Genomic DNA, 15,669 nt, shown 5'->3' on the forward strand with positions numbered 1-15,669 from the left:
TACACCTTTTTTCAGTCATAGCATCTTGATTCATATGTCGCAGCTAATATACGCAATAGTTGAAATAAGAAATAAGAATAATTTTCTTTAACATTGAGTTCCGTCCCAGTGTTCACAGGGATGGATGTCTGTGTCTTTGGCAGGCGTAGAGCTAACAGAACTTGCAGCGTTGCGAGGCAAGGGCTCAAACATGTACAGCTATAAGCCTTCTACACCAAACGAATCGTCTGCCGCCCTGGCGTCCTCTTCCACAACAACTTTGTTCCCACTTTCCTCCTCTAAATAAAAAATGTATGACGGAGGAGACTCATCCACGACCTCTGACACAAAACTGTCCTCCTCTTCCATGTTTTAGCTGTCCATAACATTCCTTGACAGTGTCGTTTTTAAGTCAGCAATTAAGTGCTACTTGGTCTCAATTTCATTTCCCATTGGGAACCTAATAGCACTAAGTTGCTAACTGGTTAGCAAGATGCTTCCGAAATACCGGCCGAAGCCAAAAAGTGCTTGCAAACCTTCTGCCACAACAATCCCGCCCTATTCATAAATGACCAATCACATTCATTTTATTCACTTGTGCAAAGTCAGGTACCACTCAGGAGAATTCGGAAATGCAACCGTTAGAACAGCCATTTCCCTACAACTTTAACTAGGATTGATATGTAGAGATAATATAACAGTAACAAATTGCCTGAACGTAGGGTTCAGATCCCACAAGGGGACCCTCCTTTTTGAACCCTGAAACTCGCAACTGAAAACCAAAACAACTTTTGTTGTATTTTTATTATTATTTAGAATGCTGTTCTCCTCACAAACTAACTGCATGGAACATAAAAACAAAATTACAACAACTAAGGATGGGATTTGATAAACATTACTAGATTTGTCAAGCTGTTAAACACCTCATAAGGGATAATTGAACAGACATGGTTTTGGCAATGTTTTCCTTTTACTCCTGGTTAAATACAAATTTTACCTTGGTTTACTCCATTGAGTCTTTTTTTCACGTCTCATACAAGTTAGGATTGAAATCAGTTTGTCTCTAACTTATAGGTAACACAAACCAACAATGTCTTTGAGCAGCTATAAATAATATTCTTTTTCTTGCTTACTTTTGTGCTTACTTTACCAGCACACTGTAATACATTAACAATGCAACAACACAACTTTATATGCCCATTCATAGCTTTCTAAGCAAAACTGACACAAACAGAAAAACACTACATCATAAAAGCAATAGTTTTTCATAACTACACAAAAAATGCAAAAAGACTTTTAAGCATTATGTAAATCAGAAAGCGGCGTCTATTCAACTTAACTGTAAAACACACCAAATTTTTCACATTACAATCAAGAAGTTCTGAATTATTTTACTATGATATTTAATTTTTCCACTCCTTAAACCGCCACTTAAGCATGGTTTAGGGGTTTCAGTGCCCCATTAATCTCAGAGGCTACGTTGTCAAGGGCTTAAATGCCCCTGTTAGGGTTTTTAAAGGCAACAATGCCGTTAGTGATGGCTCAGACAAAGATCATTATGAAAATCGAAGAAAATTGAGGCATACAATGTCGCCACATTGTGGCTGAGAAGGGACCTCATTCTGAAACCAAGCCTGGGGTTGAGGCCGGCATGGTTAGCCCAGTCCATCAGAGTACACAGCCCCCGCAGATGTGACCACCACCTTTAGGGGGAACCATAATGGACCAGTGCTAAGAGGATTGGGCAGCAGTGAGATGCAGAGGTGACCCGATTCATAGAGTCCTAAAGTGGATCTGGGGATGTGAAACGTCATCCCGCTAGGGGAGTAAAAGCCTGAGCTTATGCAGGAGGTGTAGTGATGCCGCCTAGAATTAGTTGGGATTGCCTACAAACATAGCCTGTGGATCTGCCTGTCTCCCCCAGTGGAAATTACACTAGTGGACAATAATATCAAAACCTTTCAACAGTGTCTGAGCATTGTTTCGGCCTATTGGCCAAATGGCAGAACAGAGAACCAGGCTTTCTTAACTTTGTTGGGGGGATTTTGGATAGCACTTCTCCTGGAGGAGAGGAGTAGAACAAACCCCCAGCTATGAACCCGAGTGGTGTTTAATCATATGACTTCTGTACAAGTCATGGATTATTCCATAAAAGTTCAAAAAATATCCACTGGACTTGGTTTCCAAGATTTGAAGACATTTCGCCACCTCTCCAGAAAGCTTTCTCAATTCAAGAGAAAGCTTCCCGATAAAGCTTCCTGGAGAAGTAGCAAAACGTCTTCAAATCTTGGAAACCAAGTCCAGTGGATATTTTTTGAACTTTTACGGAATGACTATGACCTGGATGACTGAGAATCTTCATCGTCATGGATTATCCATAACAAACAACGTCTTGTGATGGAGTGTTGGCATAGTGGTTAGAGCGGTGCGCTTGTGCTCTGAGAAGGTTGTAAGTACCCAGTGTAATCCCCACAGTCGGCACTCTGAGGAGCCATGTGAGGTTTAGAGTTTTCCTCAGAGACCCTTAACCCCAGATAGTAAATTTCTTCATTGTGAGATCATTATGAGATCAATGAAGTTCAATTTAAACTTTTAATCCTTCATCTTTATAAGAATGCCCAAGTGCCTGGTGCATTTGGCACCAGAACATCCTAGGCCAAATGTTAATGATTGACTTTGTAGTCATATCTTCTAAGCCATATGTCTTGGACACTTGGGTGAAGAGAGGGGCGGAGAGGTCTTGATCCCCACCTTGTAAGCAAGATATGCCTGAAGAGGGGGAAGCTAGGCAGACTCTCCAGGCCCAAGTGAGTAGGGAGGTCTGCTGGGAATGTAAGATGGAGCCGTCAGTCAGGGACATATTCAACTCCCACCTTCATGAGAAGCTGGGGAGATAAAGTCTGATTGGACCATATAAGTCTTGATTGTCAATGTGGCCACCCATTGTTGTAGCCCTAAGATATGTGCTGCCTTTAGGGACTGAAATCCCCAAACGCTGGTAGAAAGGAACAGTGAAAAGCTGAAAAACAGTTCTATTGAGCCTATTTGTCCTCATGGGACTCCTGAGGCAACAAGCAGGTTTTGTGAGGCCAAGCGTGCCACTGCCCAGGTGTGTCATGATCACAGCCCTGATAGCTCATCTAATTGCTCACTTCACTCACCTGCAGAAACTTCCCTGCTCACTAATTATCTTTTATCTTATCAACCTGCTCCTTCTGCTTTATATATGGCTCAGCCAAGCTATCGGGGCCAGATCATTGACGTAAGGTTTTTTGTTCATTTGCTTTAGTTTGATTTATTTTCATAGTTCATGTCCTCGTTCTCAGTGAGTAGAGAGGGTGTTAGTGTTGTCTTGTCATGTCTTGGCTCTTGCCCGCTGAGCCCCCTGTTCCTGTTTCGGGCTTATCCACTGAAGCATGCCTTGTTCCTGTTCCAGCTCAGTAGAGGGAGCCAGTTTAAAGTTCTGCATTTCTCCTGGTATCATGTCTTGTCTCTGCTCTCACCCACTGAGCCCACCTGTCTCCATCTGAGTCTGTCTGTCTGAGATCGCTACTAGAGTCATGGAACTCTGATTCTGCCTGAACGGTTTGTGGATTCCTGGAATCTTGGATCTGTCTGTTCCTGCTCTGATCTGAGACCATGACCGAGTTTCAGACTACTGGATCTCAGAACCGTCCTAGTTTTGCACGGTTCCCCTGACCTGGCTGCTGCATTTGGGGACACTGTGGGCGGCTACACGCCACATCTCGTTGGCAGTCCATAGGCTGGATTCTCCCTCACCCATGAGGATGGACTGAACTGTTGGACCAGGTAAGTGACTCACACTGATAAGCATCTTCCAACACATGATCGTAGTCACTTACAGTCTCCCTGCCCCCCTGCCACCCTCTGCAGCCAGTGCAGATCTGCAGATCCACGCTTTGCTTTCTGTTCTGTTTATTTTTATCAAACATTTTGAAACTTCCCATTGTCTGTCTCGCCTGAATACCGGGTCCCTCTGAAAACCTTGAATGACATTCATCCTTCCAACTAATTTATATGCTCCAAATTTAATTTCACTGTAGACAAATGTCGTCTATGTGATCAAGAAGAGGAATCAACTGAACATCTGGTAAATCACACTGAAGAAAACATCCCTCTCAGTTCTGTTATGATGGATATGCTCATGGATATATGTCACAGTACCTGGCAACCCTATGCGCACAGCTTGCTGGAACACAAGAAGAAGCTCGAACAAATCCATTTGAGAAGTTACCATTTTGAATATGTTTTCTTTTTTAATTGCATGAATTTGAAGTTTTGAGTTCAGCGTCTGTGTCCACTTTTCATCATGCCAACAGCCAAGGAACATTTTTGATGGAGGAAGTCAGTGGTGCACTTTTTAATTTCATGTACAATAGAGCATACTTAACATATGCCAGTGTAACTGCCTTATTTTTTAGTTAGCCTTTTGGTACCCATTGCAATGATAAGAACTGATTTATTTTCATTGTCCTTAAAACTCAGTACTTGAACGTCAAAGAACAGTTTAAGAATGAGGATCCTTCATCAATTCTCAAATACAAGGCAGGAAATGGCAAATAATTACCTTGTGGGCCAATAGAAATTATTATTAATAGAACTTAATAATATCCATTTTTCTTTTACAACCAAATATTGGCAAGTATGGTAGTATGACCATAAGTAGTTGCATTCCAATATAATGCAGATTAAGTTTATAATAATATGGCACTAATGTGGTTTCAAGGGCAATGCTAAAATTGAAATATGTCCTTTCAAAACACTCTTCATAAAGTTTATTTAGACATTAATAAACATTTTAAAAAGTGCACTGAAACAGAAGCAACCTTGGAAAGTAAAACAATAGGAGGAGCCTCATAAGCAAATGTTTCTCTATGTAAATATTCTGTTTAATCTGATGGAACAACGCGGTTTAAAAAGCAAACTGAGAGTTGTTTTGGTAAACTGAAATTATCTTCTTAACGAGTAAATGTCTTTAGCATCTAAAGTGAATGATTGAGCAAGAGAATAAAACAGCCCTTGCCTTCCTAATTGCGTGACAAATTCCATCTCACAGTCAATACTGTGCAACAAGTTACAACCCTTATAAAGTCTTTACAGGTTTGACACTAAAGGTAGTTGAAGAGAACACCTTAGGTAAGCTGTTAATTTTTGGTTTTATGCAGAGCAGCAGTTTAGGATTGAATCTGTTGTTGGATGAAAACAAATTTCAGTAAATATTCCTGTTTATTCTTTTACATGGTGATAGCAGGTGGCAAATAAGAACCACAAACCAAAAAATGTTTTTGTTAAATGTTTATCATATGACCAAAAAAATTAAATAAAAAAACAGTAGCCTGCTTTTTGACACAAGATGGCAGCAGAGTCTGTTCTCAGATGATGTGTATCCACCATGTATTACGCAATTTTAACAACAAAATATGTCTAAAGATAACTTATCTGTCTTTTTTTCTTTCAAAATCTTTTATTGTTTCAAATTGTTTCCATTTTGGGTGACCTTGAAAATGATCTTAGAGAGATTAATCATAAGCTAAACATCACAGCGCTAAAAATGTAATAGACTCAAAAGCTAAAAAGTTATCCAGCCACCTTTATTTATATATATATATATATATATATATATATATATATATATATTTTTATATATATATATATATATATATATATATATATATATATACATTTTTATGGCTTATTTTTGTCACGAAGTTCTTAAATCTGAAAAAGAAGGACCGATCCATATAAAAATCTGTGAAAAAAAGTTTCACATCTATGTATAAAAAGCAAACTTGAAAAAAAAACAAAAAGTCTTGAAGAATGACACAGAGTAAAAAGAAAACTGACAGTCATCAAAGAGCAGGGTCATGTAACCAGTGTGCTGTGTTTTAGTGATCGATTGCAAATAGAAAAGTGTATCTAAATATCTGATACTAGAAAATAGTATTCTCTTGCTCATGTAAAATAAGACTGATATATTTCATTCAGCTTTGATTACCAACATGTGTTTAAAATTAAAGAAAGAGATTTTTCAATTCCTAACTTTACATACTTGTTTATGTGTGTATCTAATGCTTAATATGGCCAAACACTTCCATGTAAGTTTCCTCATACCACAGAACACGTCTCTCAGGTTTAAGGTCTTTTTACCCGACTGCATTTTTTTAGGTCAGGGGTCTTTAATGTTTTTTCCAGGCCAAGGACCCCTAAACTGATGGCGAGATGGAGCGTGGACCCCCTAATTATATAAATTGTATGAAATTGTGTTATATCAAACTGGTCCTATAGTCACTCTTTTATAGATTGTGTAATGTAACTAAAGTAATTTCTCCCTGGGATTATTAAAGTATTTCTGATTCTGATTCCTCGTTGATGGGACAGGTGTTATAAATGAAATGGTGCCCAGCTTTAAAGAGCTCCTGTGTGTCGCTGAATGTGTGCATTGACGACTGAAAGACATCTTCTGCCTCCATTTATCTGTTTTATACATTGTGTTGAATTCATATTAATATGCATTTCAAGACATTTCAATTAGTGGAAAAAATTGCAGGGGTGGAATATTAAAAATAAAGTCTAATCAACCAAAACTTTCGCAACCCCCATGCTGTACCTCTGTAGACCCCCTAGGGATCGTAGACCCCTTGTTGAAGACCTCTATCTTAGGTCATAATCATTTTTTTTAAGATTATTTTGATGTAATTGCTTCTTTCTCACTGATTGGCGGCAATGTACTAATTTGACTGAAGGTATTAATAAGTATAATCTTCAATTAAGTTTATTTAAAACATTTAACAGTTGTTCTGTTAGTCATAGACAGATATTTTAACTAAGCAAGTTAACCTTATCCATCTCCTCCATGAGCAGTTTGATTACAGGACACTCTCATGTTATTTATACCCTTAAGGACCAGCAAGCTGCACATACTAAAAGTGGCACCAGTGTGCATTCTTGGGTTGAGGTTGTCAAGGACCCAAATTAGTAGTCTTAGTTGCAACCTTTGAGACCTATCCAGGAAGCAGTTGTCCTTTTTTTCTAACCTGTGGGCCACCCTCCCCCTTGCTACACATAATGGCAACTTTGGGTATCTGGAAAAGAATAAATCAGTCCACAGATCTTTTGTGATATCTTGACTGATATTTATTTTAGATTTTTTCCATAGTGCTACATTAAGGTGTAGTGTGTTTGAGGTTTTGCTCTAAAACACAGCATTATTTTTGCTTATAATGACTCATATCATATAAATTACTGGATCTGAGATTTACAAAGCCATAATATAATATAGTTTTTTTTCCAAATTACATTAACTGAAACTTCTGAATATAAAATAGAGTAATTATGCAATATCTAAAAATATATCACCGCTATGCATCTGACCTAAAGCAAATTCCCTGATAATTTATTTTAAACAACACAGGAAAGGTTTAGTGTAATTTAATGTTAGAAGACGAGAAGGAAAAGTGTTGTGTGCAGTTTTTTTTTTTTAATATGGCTTGAACTGTATGTAGCCTGTCAGGCTCTATCAACTGTGAAACATTAATGAAAAAAAAAAACAAAAAAAACTTTACAAGCACCTGAAGGCATTAACTGGATCAAACCCCCATCTAAACCCCAGGAATGCACCTGCTATTGAAAACAGAAGAAAATTCACCAAGAATATTTCCTGAATTCTTTTTAGATATGATCCATCTGCCAGAATAATGGTCAGATAATAAGCCTGGATCACATAAAAGAGCTTCTGAAGTATTTTCTGACAGGATCCTATAAATGTGTAACAGGTTGCATGTCAGAACCTACAGTCTTACTGCAGTCAAACATTAAATATGAAGGCTTGTGTTGGTAAACTGTGCTCAGCGACTTTACATATTGAAAGGTCAGTAACATTTTACCCTCTGCTGATTCTGAGCCTCAGAGAAAGAATAAATCCATGTGTCATAATTTCAACATGACAATTTATGGAAATTACTGAGTCAGATTTTGTAATATTGGTTAGAGAAATATAATATACCAGTTATATGACATTGTTATGCATTTTTATTTTAAGTATTTAAGATTAATATTATGTCATGGATATGATACAAATATATTTGTAGCATTTTTTGCTATATTCCTATCATTTACACATGTTTCTATCTCAGTAATAGCTATGATATTTTACCTGTAAAACCAAATCAGGCGATATTTATGGAACAAATCTGAAAATGAAATGAATATTTTGATTTCAATCTGCACATATTGCTTACCTTCTGCATAACGATTCACTGTAACTTCTGGCATCTCCTCTAATTCCTTTTTGGTCTTCATTCGGCTGGAATTTCTTTTCAGCTCAGACAAGAACAAGTACTTTTTTCAAAAAGCTTTGAACATTTAAAAGTCTTATCTCGTTAGACCTGAACCAGGAGTGGACTCATGGACAAACACCCAGGTAAATGGGAATAGGGAGACTGCAAATGAGTAACACCTTAATGTCTTGCCTGCCAATCACAGACAAGATGAATTGCATTACTTAAAGTGATAAGGAAGTTTAGGGTGGGCTTTGGGCAGAATAAAGCTATATAAACAAAGGTGCAGTAAAAAGGTAAACTATTTTTAGTACATTCTGACTTTCTCTGTTCTTAATATAATTTTAGTAGGTTTCGACATTTTGATATGTATGATTCACTCCAGTGATAATATATCCACTTTATGCGCTTTTTTTATTGGTTTGCTATTTGATCTTTTACAAACACCAACTCACTCACATAAATTCTCCTCTGACATGCATCCTTTCTCCTCTTACATGTGTTTTATGACATGTAAACCTTTTGAAGATCAGACCTTTAATGTTTAAAACGATTTGGGACCACCAAAAAATGGCTAAATAAATAAAAAAAAAATAATAGAAGCCAGTCCTTGTGCACAAAGCGTGCTACTACATTTGTAAGTCACATTTGACTCACAGATATTGGCACATATATAGTCCAAGCTGGACTTGGACTTGGACTATCTTCCAGGGTAATATCAGCTCACACAANAACTTGTCAATCAGCACCCTCTCATGTTACACAGAGGGCTAGTAGAGCAATGACACACAATTTCTTAGTGCCCCTCTGTGCTACTAAACAAATTAAACCAATTAAAAAAGCCTTTTTGATCATCATGTACCGACAGGTAAATACCATCTCTAAACAAACACCTCCTCATTCTTTCATTAGTGACGTTTTCCAGCAGAGCTTGCTGCCATCTTTGCACAATGAAAATGTCTTTATAGAGCTACTGTATTTATGAACGATTGTCTACATCTTGTCCAACTAATTAATTATCAGAATGAACCATTTTGGAGTAAACTCAGGTATGCATACAGGTATCTTTCACAGTTGGTATTAACCACATCCCAAAACTATGAAATCTAAATTTGAAGCAATCATCTACCTGATTATGCAATCTGTCACTGATTGTGTCAGCTCTTAAAGACAAAGACTACATGTCTAACAGGTACCTCACCTCTTATTTTCTGCACCCATTTGCTTCTATATTTAATATTTATCAAATGATGTTCAATGGTTTAAATTAAAATGTTTCCATTTTCTTAACTCATTTTAATTTGCCTCTTTATACTCTCCCACAGCATTATAGTGTAGAAATAAAATTTTTACTCACAGCCAGATGTAAAAAACTTAATTAAACCCCAAAATGTATATCTGCTTGTTTAACACTCTCTGGCAACAACCATCAAGAAGTTTGAGGATCGGCAATGCATTCTTAAACACAATTATGATTGCTAAATCAAATAAGATGCACCATGGACCACTGTGCTTAGCAGAGGGGGTATTATTCAGCAACACTGGAGGTTACGAGCATGAACTGCCTGTTTAAAATCAAAGCATCTCAAAAAGATTTCAGACTGGACTTAAGCTAGATCACTTCTAAACCTTTACTTTGATTGGGTTGCATTTAAAGAGGGAATGCTTGTTTTGTCAAACGCCATAATCATGTGTCCATGTACTGATGAATGGAGATTCTTACAGAAACACACTAAAGGACTTAAACATCCTTAAGATGTACAGGCTGACCCTTCTTGTTGACAGTTCCCCAGTTGTGTCTCTAGTTAAGTCTGTTGTCCAGGTGAACACCATGGTATTTATACTCCACTTCCAATTATCCTTCAATGATGTTAATAGTTTTCAACTTTGTGTTTCTTCTGAAATATTCCATTTTATCCCTTGTTTTGATCACATTAAGGAATAGATGTGCATTTCCTCAACATGCCACAAAGCTGTCCACCAGCTACCTGCCTTCGGCTTCTTGCCAATCTCTAATGCACCCAACAACTACAGGGTCATTCATGTATTTCGGCAGACAACATGACTCTGTCTTGTGCTGAAAGTCAGAGGTGAATGGAGTAAAAAGAAAAGGTGTGTGAAATGTCCACTGTGGCTGTACCGATAAAAGGCCCTGTACTGCTTTTCACACTGTATATTGTGTTGGAAAGATGTAGTTTTATTCAAATTAATTACTTATTGACTGTGCATATGGAGGATTCCAGGCATTTTAAGTGTATGCTACTAACTTTAATGTGACGGTTTTCTCTGTCAATGGGGTTAATTCTGTAGTACCTTCCAATAAGCCACTGAGAGTATTTCTCACCAAGGAGTGTATTCTCCAAAAGTTGTATTCTTGATTACTCACACACAACCCTATCATAGTAAATTACCAGTTAACAACTAGGTAAAGTTAGAAGCATGATCGGGGCTTTTAGCTAGCAGGAGTTTTGGCCTATGAACTCTCGTGAATTGCTGTATCTGTTTTCTGAGTCTCTAATTTGTCATTTATAAATATTCACCTCAACCAGATATTGCTTTATGCATTCTACTGTAGCTCTATGTATTCTACTGTAGCTCTATGTATTCTACTGTAGCTCTATGTATTCTACTGTAGCTCTATGTATTCTACTATAGGTTTTTTTGGGTGACATTTCCTTGCGAAGAATCTAATTTTGATCAAATGGCCTCAAATAGCTTTTGTTGTGAAACACATTCTGTCTGAGGGATTTTTCTTCTGATCTGACAGAAACCAGGACTAGATGTATCTATAAAGTTTGAACTAATCTATCTTTGCCAAAAAAAAGCCTAATCAGACAGTATACATTACCAGCATGGAATAAGTAAACTTATTTGGTATGATAGTTTTTTTAGCCTTGATAAGTTGAATACAAGAAATGTGTTTTGGATTTTCTATATTGAAATTAGTTCAATCATCCAGTCCAATGTTAAGGTATTCTATCACTTTCTAAATGAACTAAAAAAGGAAACCTTTCATTTGCTGAGGTCTCTTACACAATTTTGGCTTGTTCTCAGTATTTAGAAATACATTTTTTTATACCCACAAACCTTTAGAAGAAATGTGGAAACTTTGTAATATTTTGAAATCAGTCATGCAATAAAAAAGAAATGCAGTATACTGTATAATGGCAACATACAAACAGTTGTATCAGATGCTGGGTCACAGATCATCTAGCTGATCTAGAGGTGGCAAACACAGACCTGTTGGATCTAGAAGTGTTCCCAAGCCAGAACTGATATGTAGTCCATTGAGTTTTCTTGCCAAGATGCCAGGGAAGCATTCTAATCAGATGCCTCATCACATCTGCTAAAAACTTTTTGATGAGAAGGAGCAGTGATCCTAGTCTAAGCTTCCTCAAATGACAGAGCACACTAATCCTATTTGTAAGGCTGAACCCAGTCAACCTACAGCGGGAACTTTGTTAAACTGCTGGTATCTCAGATCTACATCCTATCCTTATAACCATATCTTGTGATTATATACTAAAGCTACGGTTTAGAATATAAGTAGGTAGATGAGTAAAGTCGGGAGCTTTGTTTTTTTTTAGCTCTGTCTTCACAAAAACAGACCATATTAGGGCCAATATTTCTGCATACAAGGGCCAGTCAACTATCCATTTATCACAATTACTCAACATCACTCTTCAACATGAAACCAGGATTCTTAGGCCTTGTCTGCGCAAAAAGGAGAGTAGGTGTATCCTTAGATTTAAACAACTTTTATTGTCATTTGTATACACAGAATGTTAGTGATAAAGTTTCTTTCCAACATGTCCTTGCAATCTGCTGCTTTAGCAGAGAAACATGGTTTAGGTTTTAAAATACTTATACTGCAATTAGTATAAAACGCAAATTCTCATTCTACAATGAGAACATTTAAAGTGAATACAGTATAGGACCAAGAATATAGGGGAGACAAGAGAAAAAAAACAGCAATGACATTTCACACCGAGCATGTTTGCTCAATAATTTATTGCTACTCTTTTGGATCATTAAAAGTTCATGAACATAACTGTTTGAATGACTTTATTAAAGGTTATCTGATTAAGACTTGGCGGGCATGCAGCAAAGGGTCTTTGGTTTGTTACAACATACCTCACTTTTTACGAAGTGTCGGCTTCTTTGTTTATGCCATATATAAAGAGGGGGATTATAAATCTATGCCATGTAAAACCAGTATGTACTTAGTACATATTTTTTTCAGTTACTTGTTTGCTGGTTATTTGCATTCATCAACCGTTTAAAATCCAATGCTTGGACTTTCACATGCACAGCTTAAATTCTTTTTAAATTGGTTGGTTTATGCAAAATGAATAATTTATTTAAAAAAAAGGAAAAGTGTTGCAAAGGTGGTAGCCGGTGCCTAGAGGTTAATGAGCAACAATTAGGTAATGAATGACTGGTTTTTGTTGACCCTAGCTGAGATATTACCTATCTTTGTCTAGGAGTTAAGTCTTAGTGAAATAATAAACCACAACAAGACTGAGAGGTGAACCAGGAGTTTCAGAAACAGGGCATAATAACTCAGATCGGGGACTTATTTTCTGGTTGAGCAGACCTAGGGCACTCATGCAGCACTAATAAGGTTTGGAACTTGCATCAAGGTAGCTTAATGTTGCAATATGGAAAACAAGGAATATATGAGACCCTGATAGTTTTAAGATGATATTTGTAAAACACATGAGCTTCTTTGACCTCATCAGCTCTTTATTAAAAAGTTCAAGAATTAATCCCTAATTTTTAAAATGGCTAAACATTTGATTAGCCTTACAGAACATTTGATTTTAAAGAAGTATAAATTTAGCGTGGTGGTCAAAACCATGGAGAAGAAAACAAAAGCATTTGAGCATATGCCAGTTAGTAATTCACCATAAAGATGGTTTATAATTTTGTCAAATTTGAACCATCCATCCATCTTCCTCTTCTTATCGAAGGTGGGGCTGGTGTCTATCTTCAGCAGTCTATACAGTAAATACCCTGGTGAGGTCGCCAGTCTATTAAGGCAGAGACATACAATAATGTGCATACAATGACAGTTAAAGGCAATTTAGAGATGCCAATTAACCTAACAATCATGTTGGGGTTTTTTTGGACTGTGGGAAGAAGATGGAGTATACAGAGAAAACCCCTTACATGCATGAGGAGAAAATGCAAACTCCACTCAGAAAGACACTAGGATGGGAGTTGAATCCAGGACTTTCATGGTGCAAGGTAACAGTGATACAAACCTTCCTTTTAAAGTGTAAATAAAACCAAACAAACTTAATTTACTAGATTGTGTCTTACTATTATCAATGATTGAATTACAAATGTAAAAAACTATAAACGTATTAAAGAAAAAAACGTGGCATTGTTTTTTTAATCTTTTGCCGAGGGCACTGCCATCTTTTAGTAATCATGGTGATGTCACAGTGTTGGTTGGTTTTGAAGCTAACAGTTGAATTCATCACTAATATCAGCTGTAAAACACTTAGGAAATGTGGTACGATTGAAAATGAAGCTGAAAGGCCACTCGAGCATCCAAATCCCATTGCATTTTCTTGTGAGCCAATTGGCAGTATAACTCGAGCTGTTGTAAGTAGAGAAGAGGCCGTTGTGGAGATTAGACTTAAAACATTTATTGTGATTTTCTATACACAAAGTGTATACAAAAGGGAATTTAATTTAGTACAGCTTTCCAGACAGTTAATGAAAATTTCCATTCCATAAAGTGTAGCAGATTGTGTAAAGCAGAAGACTTTTGAGTCCGGCAAGTAAGTCCATTGGACAAATAGACACTATGTCCAAGGATCAGAAGCATGCATCTTTTGTAATAACAGGGTGCGAAAACCCATTAAGCAAGTAAAGGAGTGACAGCTAAAGTTATGATGCTAGGTACTAAGTCATCATCTATGCCCCTAACTCCAAAATGAACATCCACTTAGTTCTCCGACTTTAGCCCTATGTGATTCTGTTATTAAACACACCTTTTTTAGCTCAAACAGCAGCCATCAGGATGAACCTGTCCCTTCAGCATGGGGGCCCTTAGCCAGTAATAATCACAACTAGTTTAAACAGTGATTCCCTGTTTCCATAGCAGGCAGTCTGGTTATCCTTATTCCCGTGCTCTCCCTCACCATCCTGCGGGCTTTTTATCCAGAAGAGTGTTCGATTCAATGTCTCCCCTCGCACAGCCTGGCTACCTCCAAAAATGTCAATCTATCAGCATAGCAGTCTATGTGCAAACATTCTTAATGTACATAACTTATGTTACATAATATATTCTGAATCTTTTTGCTTTTAGTTTAAAAATAAAAAGGAATAATACAGAATTAAAAGAAAAAAATGAAAACGATCTAAATGGAAGACCTTTAGAAATAAAATATTAATATGGTTTGTTGGTCTCTATTCAAAACCTGAGTGTTTAATTTAGTTTTTAGTGGTACAATTGCATAATCATGGTTTAATTATAATATGCTCAGAACGTAGGACCCAGAATTCAGGCAAGACAAACTGTGTGAAAATTCAAAGCGTTTATTCTAAAACTTATATGCGGATCTGCCGATCTGCAATAACTGCTATTGTGGTGGGCACCGCCCATCACTGGAATTCTGGTATTAGAAAAATACAGACAAGAGATCAATTAGATATGGTGGGCGCCATCCAGAGAGAAACAGATGCTGCAGTCTAGGAGGGCAAGAATGAGTCCGAGCCGAGTCAGGAAAACCAATCAGAACAGGAAGGTTCAGAGGTCCAGACATCTGTAGTCTGGTCAGGGATTCCGATCAGAACAGGAACAGGCTGGGTCAGGGTTCCAGGAGTCCAACAGAGAGTTCAGGCAGAGGGAACAGGCAAGCTCAGTAGTTGAGAGGCAGAACAGGGCAGGATATCAGGAACACTATAGTGCACTAAAAACTTGCTCTCTCCACTGAGCCAAGACAGCAACAGGGGACGCTTAGTGGATGAGAGGCAGAACATGATCAGGAAGACAGGAAACACTACAAAACACTAAAAACCTCACCAGTGCCCCCCTAAGAACGAGAACATGAACTGTGGCATCAGCAATGATTTCCAACTCAAACTCAATGATCTGGCCCCGATAGCAGGGACTGAGCTGTATATAAAGAAGCAGGAGCAGGTGGATGAGCGGTAAATAGAAACCTGGCAGAGTTAGGCAGGTGAAGGAAATGAGAAATTAGTCCAGCTCTCAGAGCCATGATAATGATAGTAATAAATGCTTTTTGCATTCATTTTTTTATATAAATTGCCACTAAATTGCCATAAATTGGCAAAATATTTATCTATCTATATATATCTATCTATCTATATATATATATATATATATATATATATATATATATATATATATATATAT

The 15,669-nt window shown here is 37.3% G+C and overlaps 1 protein-coding gene across 1 annotated transcript in view; it reads right to left on the reverse strand.

Moving 5' to 3' along the window:
* The window catches only part of LOC107096406 (sodium bicarbonate transporter-like protein 11), a 37,995-nt gene extending 29,617 nt beyond the window's left edge, over positions 1 to 8,378 (reverse strand). The window contains exon 1 of the mRNA XM_015393042.1: positions 8,238 to 8,378. Within this exon, the coding sequence (XP_015248528.1) occupies positions 8,238 to 8,298 (61 nt within the window). The 5' untranslated portion in view covers positions 8,299 to 8,378. The remainder of the gene's footprint in view (positions 1 to 8,237) is intronic.
* Between the last annotated feature and the right edge of the window lie 7,291 nt (positions 8,379 to 15,669).

This window comes from Cyprinodon variegatus, unplaced genomic scaffold, assembly GCF_000732505.1.
Source record: "Cyprinodon variegatus isolate N-32 unplaced genomic scaffold, C_variegatus-1.0 Scaffold622, whole genome shotgun sequence".
Classification (NCBI taxonomy): Eukaryota; Metazoa; Chordata; class Actinopteri; order Cyprinodontiformes; family Cyprinodontidae; genus Cyprinodon; species Cyprinodon variegatus.